At 40.4% G+C, this 14,106-nt stretch overlaps 1 protein-coding gene across 1 annotated transcript; it reads right to left on the bottom strand.

Moving 5' to 3' along the window:
- Positions 1-2,163: 2,163 nt before the first annotated feature.
- On the bottom strand, positions 2,164-13,722 carry LOC139284617 (coiled-coil domain-containing protein 158-like). The gene is made up of 23 exons (XM_070904953.1): positions 13,596-13,722; positions 13,429-13,486; positions 12,651-12,799; positions 12,151-12,338; positions 11,955-12,064; positions 11,554-11,875; positions 11,387-11,442; positions 10,577-10,687; positions 10,378-10,459; positions 9,977-10,096; positions 8,540-8,755; positions 8,169-8,405; positions 7,823-7,991; positions 6,677-6,829; positions 6,184-6,296; positions 5,450-5,608; positions 4,771-4,863; positions 4,426-4,536; positions 3,865-4,028; positions 3,468-3,530; positions 3,209-3,276; positions 2,676-2,838; positions 2,164-2,234 (listed from the first exon to the last, which is right to left on the bottom strand). The coding sequence occupies exons 1-22, from the start codon at positions 13,720-13,722 to the stop codon at positions 2,717-2,719; spliced, it is 2,991 nt and encodes a 996-aa protein (XP_070761054.1). The 3' UTR covers positions 2,164-2,234; positions 2,676-2,716.
- Between the last annotated feature and the right edge of the window lie 384 nt (positions 13,723-14,106).

Raw genomic sequence — 14,106 nt, 5'->3', positions numbered from 1 at the left:
GCTTGGTAAGTGACATTTAACGCCTTTTTTCTTTTGGGGCTTAATATAGTTTATTGTTAGGTGGCTGTCTGCTCACCTGAACTGAACCGGTCCACGGACAGATAAAAAGGGGGAAACGAGGGGAGGTGATAAATCTTAGAATTCAGAAGAGGAGAAAAAGGGAGAAGCAGGAATAGATAAGACAAACATGTACAGAGTGCTATTTAAAATGGCCACTGAGCCTCTTCACCCCCCACATTATTCCTGTGGTGCTCAGTAGCAACAATACAGTCACTTATTATTTCTACAGGATACATTGTTGATACTGCAGTTTACTTGTAAAGTATCCTTGTTTATCATTATCCTTGACTTGTATTGTATCCATATTGTGTCGCAAAAGGTTCATCTCGTACTGCAAATATCTGAAACTGCTTCGTAAGATTAGAAAAGTTCTTATTTTTTTGTTAATCCTCAGGTACAAAGAGAGGTTGCAGACCAAGTATCTTAAGGCCCCAACTAGCAAGATTTCCTCAGTTGGCAGTTGTGGACATTTTGTAAACATGAGCCTCAATGACTTCAGTGACTGCTCGTCAGTCTCATTCGGGGCCCAGAGAGGTGTCTCACCGGTTATTTTCCACGGCACTCCAAACCACAACTCCACTCAAAAGCCTAGAAAGTGCATATCTAAAGAGCACGCTTGCTTCTCAAAGCAGATGATCCAAAAGCAGATTCGCAGAGAATATGTGGCTGCTGTGGAGGAAAGACTCAAACAGCATCCTCTAGATATGTACCCGCACTATAAGGATCACATGACCCCAGAGGTAAGTGGAGGTGACAGCAGTCTGGACTACCAAGCTGTTATTTACCAGAACAAGAAGGCCAGTATTAATAGTTGAGATGAATGAATGAAGCCTGAATGAAGCAGGATACGTCCATCCTGTGTTCCAACATATTTACATGGTCTTCATTTCTCTACAGTTGTTTGACAAGGTGGTATCCGTTTTGGACCCTGACATGTGCGTAAACAGCGCCTCTGCACCCCCTACTCCTACAGGAAACCATGCGGAGGAGGTAGATGAGGAAAACTGTGCAGAGCCAAGTAAGGAAGAAGTGAGAAGAGCACAGAACATCTGCCAATAAAATGCAAGTACACTGGCAGTTTGATTGGTAGTATTAATATAATCCAAGTATCCAATTTGACTCTTGCAGGACGTAGACACCAATGTTACTGAATCTGCCATGATGGGCAGTTTTGACAGTGGTTTCCCCATTCAAGTGGAGAACGCCAACAGTTTCACAGGTCAAGAATGAAATCCTGTCACAGCCACAAACAGGCAGGGTAGTTTCAGTACGTCTCAAAGGCCTCTGAGCCAAATAAAGTACAAAAAGAGTAAAGTTCACAAAATCTAAAGCCCACAAATAGCAAAATATCAGTTTTGATGGCTGCTGGTAACCAAATCCCAAAACTTGGAAGAAAACTGGCACAGATGAACCACTGCAGGACCCAGGCAACATGCCCAAAGGATTTATATATCCAAAACAAGTGATATGATCAGGACTACCATCTGCCACCAAATCTCAAGACAATTCATGTCCCTTTCCCATCTATTAAACATATGAAACAGTTGGTTTGTTGACAGAATGAGGAGCTCAAACAGATGTATGTAACCTTAGCTGTCAGGAGTTGTGTAATCCACAATGGACTAAGACTGCCGAGGCTAAAAAGGCAAGGCTATACATTTAGAGCAAGGGTTTCAGAAGACCACTTCACTGCATTTGTATACAGGAAACGCATCACAAAACCACACTGTACAAAGAAGAGAAAAGGAGAAGTGTGTCTAAAAATATGTCACCTTTTACTCACTGCAGTTTCTGAATAATCTTGTGTCTGAAGAGGAATAAGAAACTCAGCAGAGTGGTCTGTTTCTGCATAAAAGGAAACATGGACAATTAAATGTGAAAGCAGAGGGGGGCAGCGGTTTTATATTTAATGGGTGCCTGAAATTAACTTGAACAGCCAATACAGATGCTGCATTATTGTTAACTATTCCTCCCTATGTGTATCATGCTTCTGTGTCATAAACAAATATATGATAAAAGTACACTATGCAAAATGAAATAATAACTCAAACACATTATTAAAAAAAAAAACTTTATTTAAACAATAAATTACATAAAATACTCCTGATTGGGGATTTTATAACACCATCCTTTGACTTCATCTGGGGAGCCTTTCAAAATAGAAAAGAAGCTTTCTGAAAGACAAAAAACGCAAAGTAAGCACATTATGATCAATCAATAACATTTACACAATTTTATGAAGACTGTGAACTCTGAGCTGCTGAAGTGTAAAAGGGAACTTCTATTGCTCAAATGGATTTCAGTTGCCTCATTACATCCTCAGACTTGTGTGCAATGACATCTCTTGCAGTGCTACAGCTGATGAAATAATCAATTTGAGAAAACATCAGTCTGTCTTATCACTTGTTATCGATCCACTGTAAGTGTTTGACTTTTGTGCGAGTCTTTCCCTCTCTGTTTATATACAGTGTGATATAGTAATATATATAGTAATATACAGCTGATGCATCTTGAACAAGTGGCTATCGTTAGCTCTCTGTACATGTGTGCTAAAACACAATCTATTATACTGTGTTGAGACTGTGTATATATGATGTACAATATTAACAACTTACTGACAAGAGGAGCCAGCCTCAGGTCTGTTGCGTCGTGTTGGTCAGAGTTGGCTGTTTGGGTCGGAGGTCAGGAGCGAGTGGACGGGTGACCTGCGGCCCAGTGAGAGCAGCTGTGGGGAGGAAGTGAACCTTGCTGCAGTCGCTGGAGTCGATATAACACATCCTAGAAGAGTTAATGTTTATGTTACAGAATAAAATATTGATATCTGCAAAAAAAATCACAATTTGTTGTATTTAGTTGCAACCAATGATTATTTTAATTATTAATTTATCTGCTGATAATTTTCTCGATTAATTGTTTGCTCTATAAAATGCCAGAAAATAGCAAAAACAAAGAGAATGACTTATTAGTTATTAAAATAGTTATATTTTTCTGTTCATAGACCAATTAATTAATCGTTTGAGCTCCAATCTTATGTTGTATGGCGGATGAACACTGCTTTTATGACAGGAGTAACAAGGAACTGAAATATATTTGGGAAAAAGGCAACTTTCTGTTGGATGAAAATGACAAAGTTGTTCTGAAAACTCACTCTCGCTGAAGGATTTGTTGTTGATAATTTTCCCATTCAGTTCAGCTGTCTTCAGGAAATGTGGCTCGCTGTACACAATGCATGCACAAACAGACACGCATTACACAGCCTGTAGCACTTTGCGGGGCCTTGCATGTTGCATGAGGGGTAAAAGGTCACGTGGGTAGATGCTGTGACTATCTTGTAGCTTCAAGACAAGTCATGCTCAAAGCTTTCAGAAAACAACACTGCATTGCTTAGGTTTGGGCGAGCTCCTTACCTGCCACAGGTTTTTCTTCTTAATCTGGAGTCAGCTTTTACTTCTTCTGCCCTGTCAGCGCTGCTGCAGGTGGCAGGGGAATATTAAAACACACAGTGAGACAGAGTGCGATTACACGAGAACATATCACATTCAATGAGTCAATAACAGATAATCCTAGACACTAAGGAGTCTTTAAACTATACATGGTCTGCAGCTTGTCCGTCCTTTTTACAGTATATTACAGTACAAGCTGTGAAACACAGTGTGGTAAATGAAACCACTCATGTATGGATCCCCCCCTTCCTCCACTGACTTCCTGCTCACTTAGTAGCATCACATGATTTTCAGATGTGACCTAAGCTAGCCTAAGAACGGAGCTAATCCTTGCAGTGTGTGGGAATGGAGCCAGACATACAATGTGGTTCTGTGCGCTCTCTCCGGTGCAGACCTCCTCCTGTGGAAGCTGCTGCCAGCGGCGTTGTTATCTGTGTGTGGTCTGTGGTTCTCCGAAATCACTCCTCGCAGCTCTTTGACGAGAGACCTGAACACCCGGGCGGGGCTCTCCTGCTGCCTCTTTGACTTCAGCAGTCAGAGGAGGTGAGAGGAGAGAAAGACAGTGTCAATGCACTGCTGTGGTGATGCCAGTAGTATAAAGAGCTGGTCTGATTAGCTTGCATTTGAACAGACAAACCAAGAAATACAGGGCAAAGAGCTTTTATCACATAAAACCGTAATAGCACTTTGACAGTATAAGACAAAACAAAACAAACAGTATTTCACTGCTGCATTGAAATGATTTACAGTCAGGTTTCTCCCTCTGCCACAGGAATGTAATACCGCGTATGTTTTTGATTTAAAGGCCCAGCAGATGTGCTGAGCTGGTGCCTGCGCAGCCAAATAAACAACGATTCACAGATGCACTTGATGGGCTGGAACCGTAGGAGATAGGCGAGATATAGGGAGTTCCTGACTGTACCATGATCTGGGTGTTGGAGGCGTGCTGGGAGTAGGGTGGAGCGGTGAGTGCAGGTGGGGACAGGGAGTCCAGGTCAGGTGGCGGTACACTCAGAGCTTGACCTTGGAGCTCCTCCAGAGAAGATACAATTGGTTACAACTCAAGATTTATTGAAGGGTGCTCAGTTCCCTTTAAAAATGAAGGTCACAGACTAAGTCTGATTAGGTTAAGACATTACAATCAAACATGCATGATGAAGACAGCACACATAATCTATTGCTGCATTAAAATGTTTTTTTGGGAGCATACTATGTATAGGGTGGATAAACCCTTTTCCCTCTTACAAAGAGATGTTATCAGCTCTACCTTCAAGTCCAGAGCATGTTGGAGTTTCAGACGGAAAAAGTCCTGCTCCTGCAGCTGGATGAAATCTTGGCAGTCTGCAAAGCTCTCTGACATCTTTGGGAGGACAGAGAATATGAAACAATAACACAGCGATGGACACAAACAGAGACATACCAGAACTGATAAGGTTTTTTTTTAACCAAATATATAAACTCTAATTTCTTTGTATTGTTCCAGACGGAGAGAATAACTGTTTTGGGGAAAAGTGACGGCACAACTTGTGAAATGAAATCATGGTAACTCTCAGGATGAAAGAAAAGTTATTCAGATATTGTTAATATTTCTATTTTAAGACGGTTGCTGATCATGAGCCCATTCTTAAGACATTTTCAAAAAAAAATTATAATCATGTTTTGGGCCTTTTATGTCTTTATTAGACAGCGTACAATATGAGACAGTAACATGACAGTAAATGAGGGCAATGGGGAGATGGGGAATGAAATGCAACACAAACCGGGGACGTTGCGGTTCATGTTCAGCACTTAAACCTCGACGCCACCAAGTCGCAATGACCATGTACTTATGAATATTTGAGAATATATTTGAGTACAGTGTTCACGATCTTATCCAGGCTTCTCTAAACAACAGTTATTATTTGGTGGTAATATCATGACTCGAATAAAATGTAAATGAGCACCACCTTGTGAAGGATTGCCTCCAGCTGGCTGATCCGGTCCCTTAACTGTTTATCTTTGGAGCGAAGGGCCTCCAGCTCGTCACCAAGTTGTCTCTTCTCCTCCTTGACGAAGGTGAGCTCCTGGAGCTGACGCTGGCGCTCCAGGCTCTGGTAGCGCTTCTCCTGGACAGGATGGGAAGAGTCAACAAAAAAATGGAACAAATGGCGTTGACATGTGAAAATACATTTGAGTCATTTTGTGGGACTGGGAAAAGTTGTCCCAGTAGACCAATTTGAAATGTCTAAGAAAAAAAACTATAACTCTTAAAACTCTTGATTTATATTTATAATGACAATGTTAATGTTGTACTGACTGTACTGAATTTATAATAGCTACTCTGCTTAAAAACACTTGAACCGACTCAAATGAAGTCACTGTTGAGTGATTTTTACCTGAGTCAGAACCAGGTGTGTATTTGGATTTGGATTTTCGAAAGTCATTAATAATAGTCTTGCAAAGAGACATTGGGGTTTCCATGAGGTGAATGGCTGATTTATCAACAGCTGAGATGCCAAGTCTGGTGTTCAGGCATTAAGAAAAACGTTCTGGTGTAGAAGATTACAAGAACTGAACAACTAGAAATACTTAAATTACTAGTTACTATAAAAATAATTTGAGCAACATTAAGTGTTTGTGTCAAAATATCTAAATTCAGCTTGATGGATCTCCATAAACACTGGCACATAAAGTTTTCCACCTGGTGCAGCTTCTCCATAGTCTCCTCTAAATGTTGGAGTTTGCCCTGCAGAGAGTCGACCTGCTCTCTCCTGGCAGTGATCTTCCTCTGCATGTCCATGGCTACTTGGAGGCCTTAGGTGGAGACAAACCCACAAGATAAAGCCACACAAAGAGACAGAAAGAGAGAAAGCGGGCAGGGAGGTGATCAAGCAAAAAGAACATCATGTACATAATATATCAAGAACTTAGATCACAGAGCTTTAATCTTGGACAGGCTTTGTACATATCAAGGACAGATGGTAACACAGATTATATCTCTCAGACTGGGGAGGACATAATATTTGCAGTTTCTTTCCAAGAGTTGTCGGCATTGCTAGATTTCATTACGATCCAAAGTAAATCACTGTTGTCTGTCCACTTGATCACAGATTAGATGTAAATCAGAGGAATTTTCTCAGATGTTTCTTTGTACATGAAATCTTTTAATTAAGTCTCAGTTTAAATTATCTAACCGTGTCCATCGGCTCCTTCCAGGGTCCTCAGGGCGCTCCTGACCTGGTCCAGCTCGTCATGTGCGTTCCTTAACTGGCTCTGAAGCTTCAGCACCACACCCTCGTGCTCCTCCTTCTTACAGCTGTGGAGCTGTTGCAGCTCCTTGTGCTCCTCTGAAATCGTCCAGGCACATACACATGCATTACATCCACACATGAGAAAACATACACACAACAATGGAAGGGTTTGGTTGACAGTGAAAACATACCAAACATGGTTCTCTGTTTCTTTAACACAGCAGGACAAGAAGATCATTTGATTTGGCGAAAAAAAAAATGCAACAGCTGAACTCTTTCTAGAAACAGCACTGTGTAATTCCTGGTGAATGAAAGCGCCTGTTTACACTAGTTTGCTTTTTGGAGGTAACACAAGTCCTACAGGACAAGGTGGATGCTTGACTTCATGCAATATGGTAAAAGTCCACATGGGATACTATTTTATGTGGTAATCAATTAACTCATGAGTATTTTATTATGCAGGACTCCCAAAGAATATTGTGATCTTAACGGGGTGGAAAACTAATTCATTTTATTCTCTACTGTCCTTTATATTATGGTTTAAAACAAGATTTAATTAAAATTGAGGAGCTTTAATTGAATACTTGTTGGACAATGTTTTGGGTTTTCTGAGTATATTTCCAAAGCATGGAATAGGAGGAAAAAAAACTTTGGATATATAAAAGCCTCATACTTTATGTGGATTACAGACTATGTATCATTTATCATTTATTCATGAACTGAATCAGACATGTTTTAATTGATACGAACTGTTGCATAAATGTAGATTTTGTTATGTTTGTTTATATTTGTGTCTGTTTTTATATAAATTCATGTGAGGCTGTGTGCAGATTTGTCATTGTTGGACATCTCCTGGGACACTATATGTAGGCTCATCATATTTGTACAAGGAATGTCTGGTTTGTTGATGATTACTGTGTTTGAATAATCCCATGAGGTCATGCAAACGACCAGACATGAAAATGAAACTACGTATTCAATCATTCATTATTATAGTGAGTTTGTTTTCATAACCATTTCATAGTTTTGTTCATATAATGGACATTGGCATCCTGTGTAGTGATACACATTCAGCAAAGCGCAACTCACTAGTGAGGGTGAGTAACTGTATGCGCTGGAGCTCCAGCAGGGTGGTGAGCTGCTGTTTCTCCAGAGTTTCCTCCTGGACACGCTGACTTTGTTCAGCCACAGAGGCCTGCAGCTGCCGCCTCTTGTGCTCTGCAGCAGCCAGGTCTGACTTGTGCTGGTGTAACTCAGCCTAATCAGCATAATGTTATGAGAAAAGACGAGAGACAAGAGTGGGAGGTTAGTGACCGATGATATAGGTTGGGGTATGAAAGTCGATCAAATTTAAGGCTTGGTAAGGAAAAGTTTGACCTCAGTGATCGATCTAATCATATTTTAATAGTTAAAAGTTTTCTGTCATACTCTTGACCTTGAGCTGCTGAATCTCCAGCTTGTGCTGGTTTAGCTGGTTGCTGAGGAGGCTGTTCTCCTGGTGAAGGCTGTCGATGGTGCGGCGGTGCTGCACTGTCATCTGGATGCTGCTCTCCATCTGTAACCTGAGGACATCTATCATCTTCTCTCCGTCATCCAGCTTCAGCCTCAGTGTCTCTCCTTCTGCATGCAAAGTCTGGCACCAGCACTGGGCCTCTTCCAACTTGGCAAGGTGCTGAAAAAATCAGTTTAGTTTAATTTCAACGCGCCATCAAAATGGTTACCGGATCATGGCTTATATTTAATCTACATGGTATGTTTCAAAAACCTATGGCTTGTAATGCATGATCTGTTTCTGTGCTGTATTACCTGCTGGGCTTCTTGCTGCCTGAGCTGGAGTTCCTTGTCTTTCTCCTCCAGGAGTTCCTGGGATTTTCTCCCCTCCTGGGCCCTCTGCTCCAGCAGGGCCTGTAGGCAGGTTTTCTCCTCTCCACCTCTGCACAGCTGCTCCTTGGCCACCTCCAGCCGTCCTCTCAGGGCCTTTACCTCCTCCTGGAGCTCACACTGCTGCTGCTTACCGCACTTCTAGAGGATAAAGCAGGAGGGATACAGTGGGCTGACTATTTAAAAAGGACAAAAAATAATAATCTTTTTAAAGGGCATATGATCTCAATGATGGGAGAGAAACTGGCTTGACATCTCATTTTGTTATTCTTGGATGGTTGACTGACCAAGCATGCTCTGAACCCTTCTGAAAAGTTACACCTGGTTCTCACATGGAGATGGAGACAGTGTAGTGAGTCAAATGGTAAAAATGCCACCAAAATGAAAAAGTGCCTTTGATTTTAGAACTGACTACTTAAAATGTACAAGGACTGAGAGATCAACAGGTAGCTAGAGCTACCTGCGAATCCCAATAGGTTTTTGTGTCTTTACTGGAATTGTGTAAATCCCCATTTTCCTACAGTGTCAACAAGGTACTATATTTTCAGCCTTTTGGTCATTATGAGAAGAGAAAGAAGTTTGTACACTGACCAACCATAATGTCATGGTGCACATCAGGGTTGGGGGATATAGACTGCCCACTGACGAACTTTTTTGGACCACTGGATCATTTGTGCACCAATTTGTGCAGCAGTAATTGCAATGGAACAGACAATATGGGGCTTCATTTATTGATTATTGCCTGTAACTGCACAAACCAACTCACTAGCTAACTAACCACTGTGGCTTTTTAAAAGTATTAAACTAAGTTCATTGGTGTTTACATGTTCATATGCCCTTAGAATGAACCAAACTTTAACACAGACACAGGACCTGCCTCTAAACCCTAGCCTTCTACTGTTGGCAGTAAAGAAAAGCCGAAGGATCAAATGGGCAAAATGTAATTTGTCAAGAGACAGAGGGTCTCTCATTTACTTTTCTTGCTAACATTTTCTCAGCCAAAATAAATCACAAAAATGTTGCCCCATGATACAGAAGCCCCTACTGAGAATAAGTGTATAGTGGACATTATTCGGATAGGCAGTCAGTCTCAGGAAGTAAAGCTTTGGCAATCCTCTTTGACTCCCACCAGTGTCTTAAGCTGTGTGTTTCACCAGCAGATTACACACCTCCAGCTCTTTCTGTTGCTCCATCATAATTACGGTACACAGAACTTAAGTATCATTCAAATTCAAATCATGTAAAGTCAATCTGACACTTCAGTTTCCACTTTAAAAATAGTATTCTTTAATGTAAACATGTATCTATATCATGACTTTGGTTATGATAACAGTAGAAAGAGTTCATAGTTTTCTGTAGCACCTTAAGTTGGCTGAGCTGGGACTGAAGCTCCTCTGCCTGTTGTAACGATCGCTCTTTCTCTCTTTGGGCGTCCAGCAGCTGTGACTGAGCCTGAATGAGCTGTTTGTCCAGACAACAGACCTACAATGTTACAAATCACGTTCACAAACCACATAAAAAAAATTTGTTTTCATTCTGGCATAGGAAGTGTCTACATTGTCTCGACAAGACAGGGGTTTTATCAGTGTTGTTGTTTCTCCTCATTCATTACATTCGTAATCATGGTTGGAATTTAAGATCAGCACAATCCGGCTGAGTTCACGTGGTGTCACCAATCTGTACATCTAGTGAAGTGGATAAATATTAACATTTAGCAGCCTCAGTGTCTCATTGCTTATATTATGTCTAACATTCCTCTTTACCTTATCTTTATGGCTGGAGAGGGTTGACTCAAGTTCAGTGACCTGACACTGGTGCAGGGATGTCTGTCTCTCTGCAAGTTTCCTGGGAATTTTTTTTGATTTTTAACAAACATACATTCAGAAATTCAACACTGACTGATCATTTAATTAAACACTCTCGGATAAGACAGGCATGAGATGATTTGGGAACAACACTTACTTTAGCAGCTCCAATTTGACACTTAAACTGACGCTGTTGTTTTTTGATGAGCTCAGTTTGTCAGTCAACAGCGCCATCTCCTGGCCAAGACTTGCAATCAGGTCTTCCATTCTAGGACAAAGCAATGTGAAGAGCTATGGTAAACATACTATACTTTTTTATACATTAGGCCTTTCTTCTGCTTTTCTGATATACAATGGAGCACGGCAGATAGCATACAATAGTTGGAAGTAATAAAGAAAAATAACATAATTTAACTATGTTGACTGACGAGTTTAATTTGGCTGCAGACATTTGCTGTTGGTCTGTTTCTACCTGCAACACTGAGATGACTTACTGGTGAGAAAACACTCCATGACTGATGGTTAACAGGTGAAACCCCATGACAGCCTATTTACAGCTTCACATCTTTGTTTAAGCAATGAACTTCACCAATAATTGATCCAGATTTGACATAATTTGTGCTAAAAAAAATCTTGCATAAAACGGTATTAAAGAATAGAAATAAAATATTAAAATGTTGATAGTAACATCTTTTATGGTTTTAAGATACAAACATATAGGGCTGTAATTAACTATTATTTTCATTATTGATTATCTGATGATTATTTTACTTGTTTTATCGAACCAACAGTCCAAAACCCAAAGACATTTGTACTGCTGTCATATATGACAAAGAAAAGCAGCAAATCCTCCCACTTAAGAAGCAGAAACCTGAAAAGAGACTGAAATAATTAATCTGTTATCAAAATAGTTAATGATTGACTAACCAATTAATTGACTAATCGTTGTAGCTCTACATTAAATTACCTTTCTTTCTGCTTATTTACTCCACTGCATTCTTCATTCCCCAGAAGTTTCATTGACTGCCATAAAATGGATGAAAAAAAAATCAGGCATAATACTGTAGGAGGAAAAGTGTAAGTTTAAGTCTAGAGTACACTGAACATGATCCGTAACTGACTTCTGGTTCTTACCAAAAACGGTCTCTCCTGTGGCTTCTCTGTCTCATCGTTAAAATCCTCGATTAACTTAGCAGCTGGGGATGGCTGTCTTGAAATAGGAGCGACATTTGGACTGGTGATGGCGTTGTGTCCACATTGTTTCTCGTGAGATAACAGCAAAGAGTACATCTCCTTTACATTGTGTTCCAAGGTCTCTACTTTCCTGTTAAGCGCCAACGTCTCATCCTCCGTCTCCTGCAGCTTCTGGTCCCCGGCCCTTTTGATGCTTTGGAGCTCCTCCAACATGCACAGCATCTTTTCCATCTGACCGACGTGTATCCTTGAATCCTTCAATCTACAAATAAAAAGATCTCTGGGTCAAAGTGATTTTAAACACTTTCTTTAAAGAAGTAAAATTGTATCAGTGTGTTCACCTGAGGTCAGACAGCACGCCCTTCTCCATCTGGACTTTATGCAGCTTAGTCTGTAGGTTCATGATGGCTTTGTCAACACTGAATGTCTCTTGTTCAGGTTGATTGTGTGACTGTGTTTGAGAGGGTAAAATAATATATTACATAGAGAAATCTTTATCAGACTCATAAGCTTCATGTTTGAAATAAAATTATGGACCTTGTTGAGCTGCAAGTCAGACAGCTGTTGAAGACAGTCATCGATAGCATTTTCCAACACCTCCTTTCCAGGAGAGCTGACATCCCCCTGGGCCATCCCTTGATCTAAACTATCCAGATCACAGACCAGGGGCTGAGTCACTGCCTGCTGGTGGGTTGAAAGAATGGTGGAATCTCCCAGTGAGTCATCTGCCAAAAGAGCAAAGCAAGTTCAAAATACACATTGTGTATGTTGTCAAAGTTAAGGGTTGGTGAAACATGTCTTCGTGCATTCAATTACATAGTTGTAGTCCAGTGATTTAAATTAAACTTTTCTAGAAATCTCATTGATAATTGAAATGAACCTTCAGCTTTAGCACTTGGGGTGGTTCTTAGTCATTGTATCATAACGTGGGTGTTGTGAAAAGTGACAGAAATAAGCCCTTACTTTACACATTATTTTTTCATTTGTCTGGCTACTGCTACATACACAAAATGTTGGGAGATGCTGCTTGTACTCACAGACATTAAACCTATGGTTGTGGCAGCTTCGTCCAGGTGAGCTGTGGATGCCATATGTGCAGCCGAATCTCTCCAAGGTAATTTTGGTTGCATGTTCCACCTCTTCCTGAAGCCTCTGCGTTTCCTTGGTGCGCCTGTCAAGCTCCTCGCTGTAAATTAGAAGGGATGAAGAGTATAATTCATAGTGATGCCACAGCACTCTGGAACAGCCTTTAAATATCAAGTAAACAAAAACAAGAGGGACTTTTAGAGGTCAGGTCACGGTTTATAGTATTAATGGAGGACGGTGACATGTTATTTATGAAATTTTACTGAGCAATCACTTTGTTTTTATGTCATTTACAGCAGGTGTTTTAATGTGGGCATTTTTTGGTTAGTTTGGATCGATGTATTTTGGTTTTATTTTTGATTCTATTGTTACATGTTTCGTGTCTTTTTTCTGTGTATATACATTACAGGTCTATAAGTAACTGTATATATTGTTTGATTTTATTTTATTCAAATTTAAATATTTGTATATATCTTCTATGTGTTGGACCATGTTGGAAATAAGAGGTCTCACTTTAACACTTTGTCTCCTTGATAGTTTATGTAGATCAAGATCGAGGTATATTTATTTGTCATTTTCCATTAATAAAATCAAAATAAATATTGAGCTAAAGCAGTGGCTGCTCATGAGTTGGGAGTTGAGCTGAAATAACAAATGACCAAATGAGCTGGTTGTTACAGAACTGGTGGCATTTTGGCATTGATGAGAAGAGTCTTGAGTTTTAGCTACCTCAATTCAACCAGTGTCAGGCTGTTAAATCTCAGCCGAGGAGAGGCGTCATTGGTCTCTGTAAAGAAAGTTAAACACATGACTTTAAGAACAGTAAGTTAACAACTCTACCCACTTAGCAAGTTAGCTAACAGAGATTTCCCCTACCTTTGCTAACTATAACTTACCAGTTGTTCCTGCAGCTGCTTGTGTTCTTGCATCGTTCGATGGAGATTCAAATTGTAAAACGTGAGCGCCATTATTGCTGGAAAGCTCAATACTCTGAAGATCAGAAGGCTGCAACCCCGATGACATCTCATCACATTTGTCGACAGAGCTGGTGGTTTAGCTAACTATCAAATAGCTAGGTTATACCTTCTCGAAGCTAACATCAGCAGCTTGCTAGTAAATTGTCGTTAAACGTAGTTTCATCACCATGGAAACAGCATCCGTGGCAAATTCGTTGCTAGAGTTATGTTATCAATAATTTGGTGTATCTTGGCGCTATTAGTTAACCTAGTTAACATTGATTGACTGGCTAGGTTAGTCGGACATTTGGTTAAGTAAACCGACAATGAAATTATGGCAAAAGTAGTTAATGTTAGCGCCGCCACTTTGAAACGACCCGTCAACATCCGGTATATTTTCCAGTCTGTAGAACGTAGATTGACGTAACGCTGAAGGCGTTTCCTGTGGTGC

Source organism: Enoplosus armatus, chromosome 4, assembly GCF_043641665.1.
Source record: "Enoplosus armatus isolate fEnoArm2 chromosome 4, fEnoArm2.hap1, whole genome shotgun sequence".
NCBI classification, from domain to species: domain Eukaryota; kingdom Metazoa; phylum Chordata; class Actinopteri; order Centrarchiformes; family Enoplosidae; genus Enoplosus; species Enoplosus armatus.
Note: the sequence above shows the minus strand (reverse complement) of the source record. Positions and strands in the feature narration are given on the sequence as shown.

Excerpts from the sequence above, each read along its gene's own strand:
- LOC139284617 (XM_070904953.1), bottom strand. The coding sequence starts at position 13,722 with ATGTCATCGGGGTTGCAGCCTTCTGATCTTCAGAGTATTGAGCTTTCC. Across the intron at positions 12,339-12,650 it reads CAACCATAGGTTTAATGTCT|ATGACTCACTGGGAGATTCC; the intron begins GTGAGTACAAGC and ends CTCTTTTGGCAG. Across the intron at positions 12,065-12,150 it reads CTGACTTGCAGCTCAACAAG|TCACACAATCAACCTGAACA; the intron begins GTCCATAATTTT and ends TCTCAAACACAG.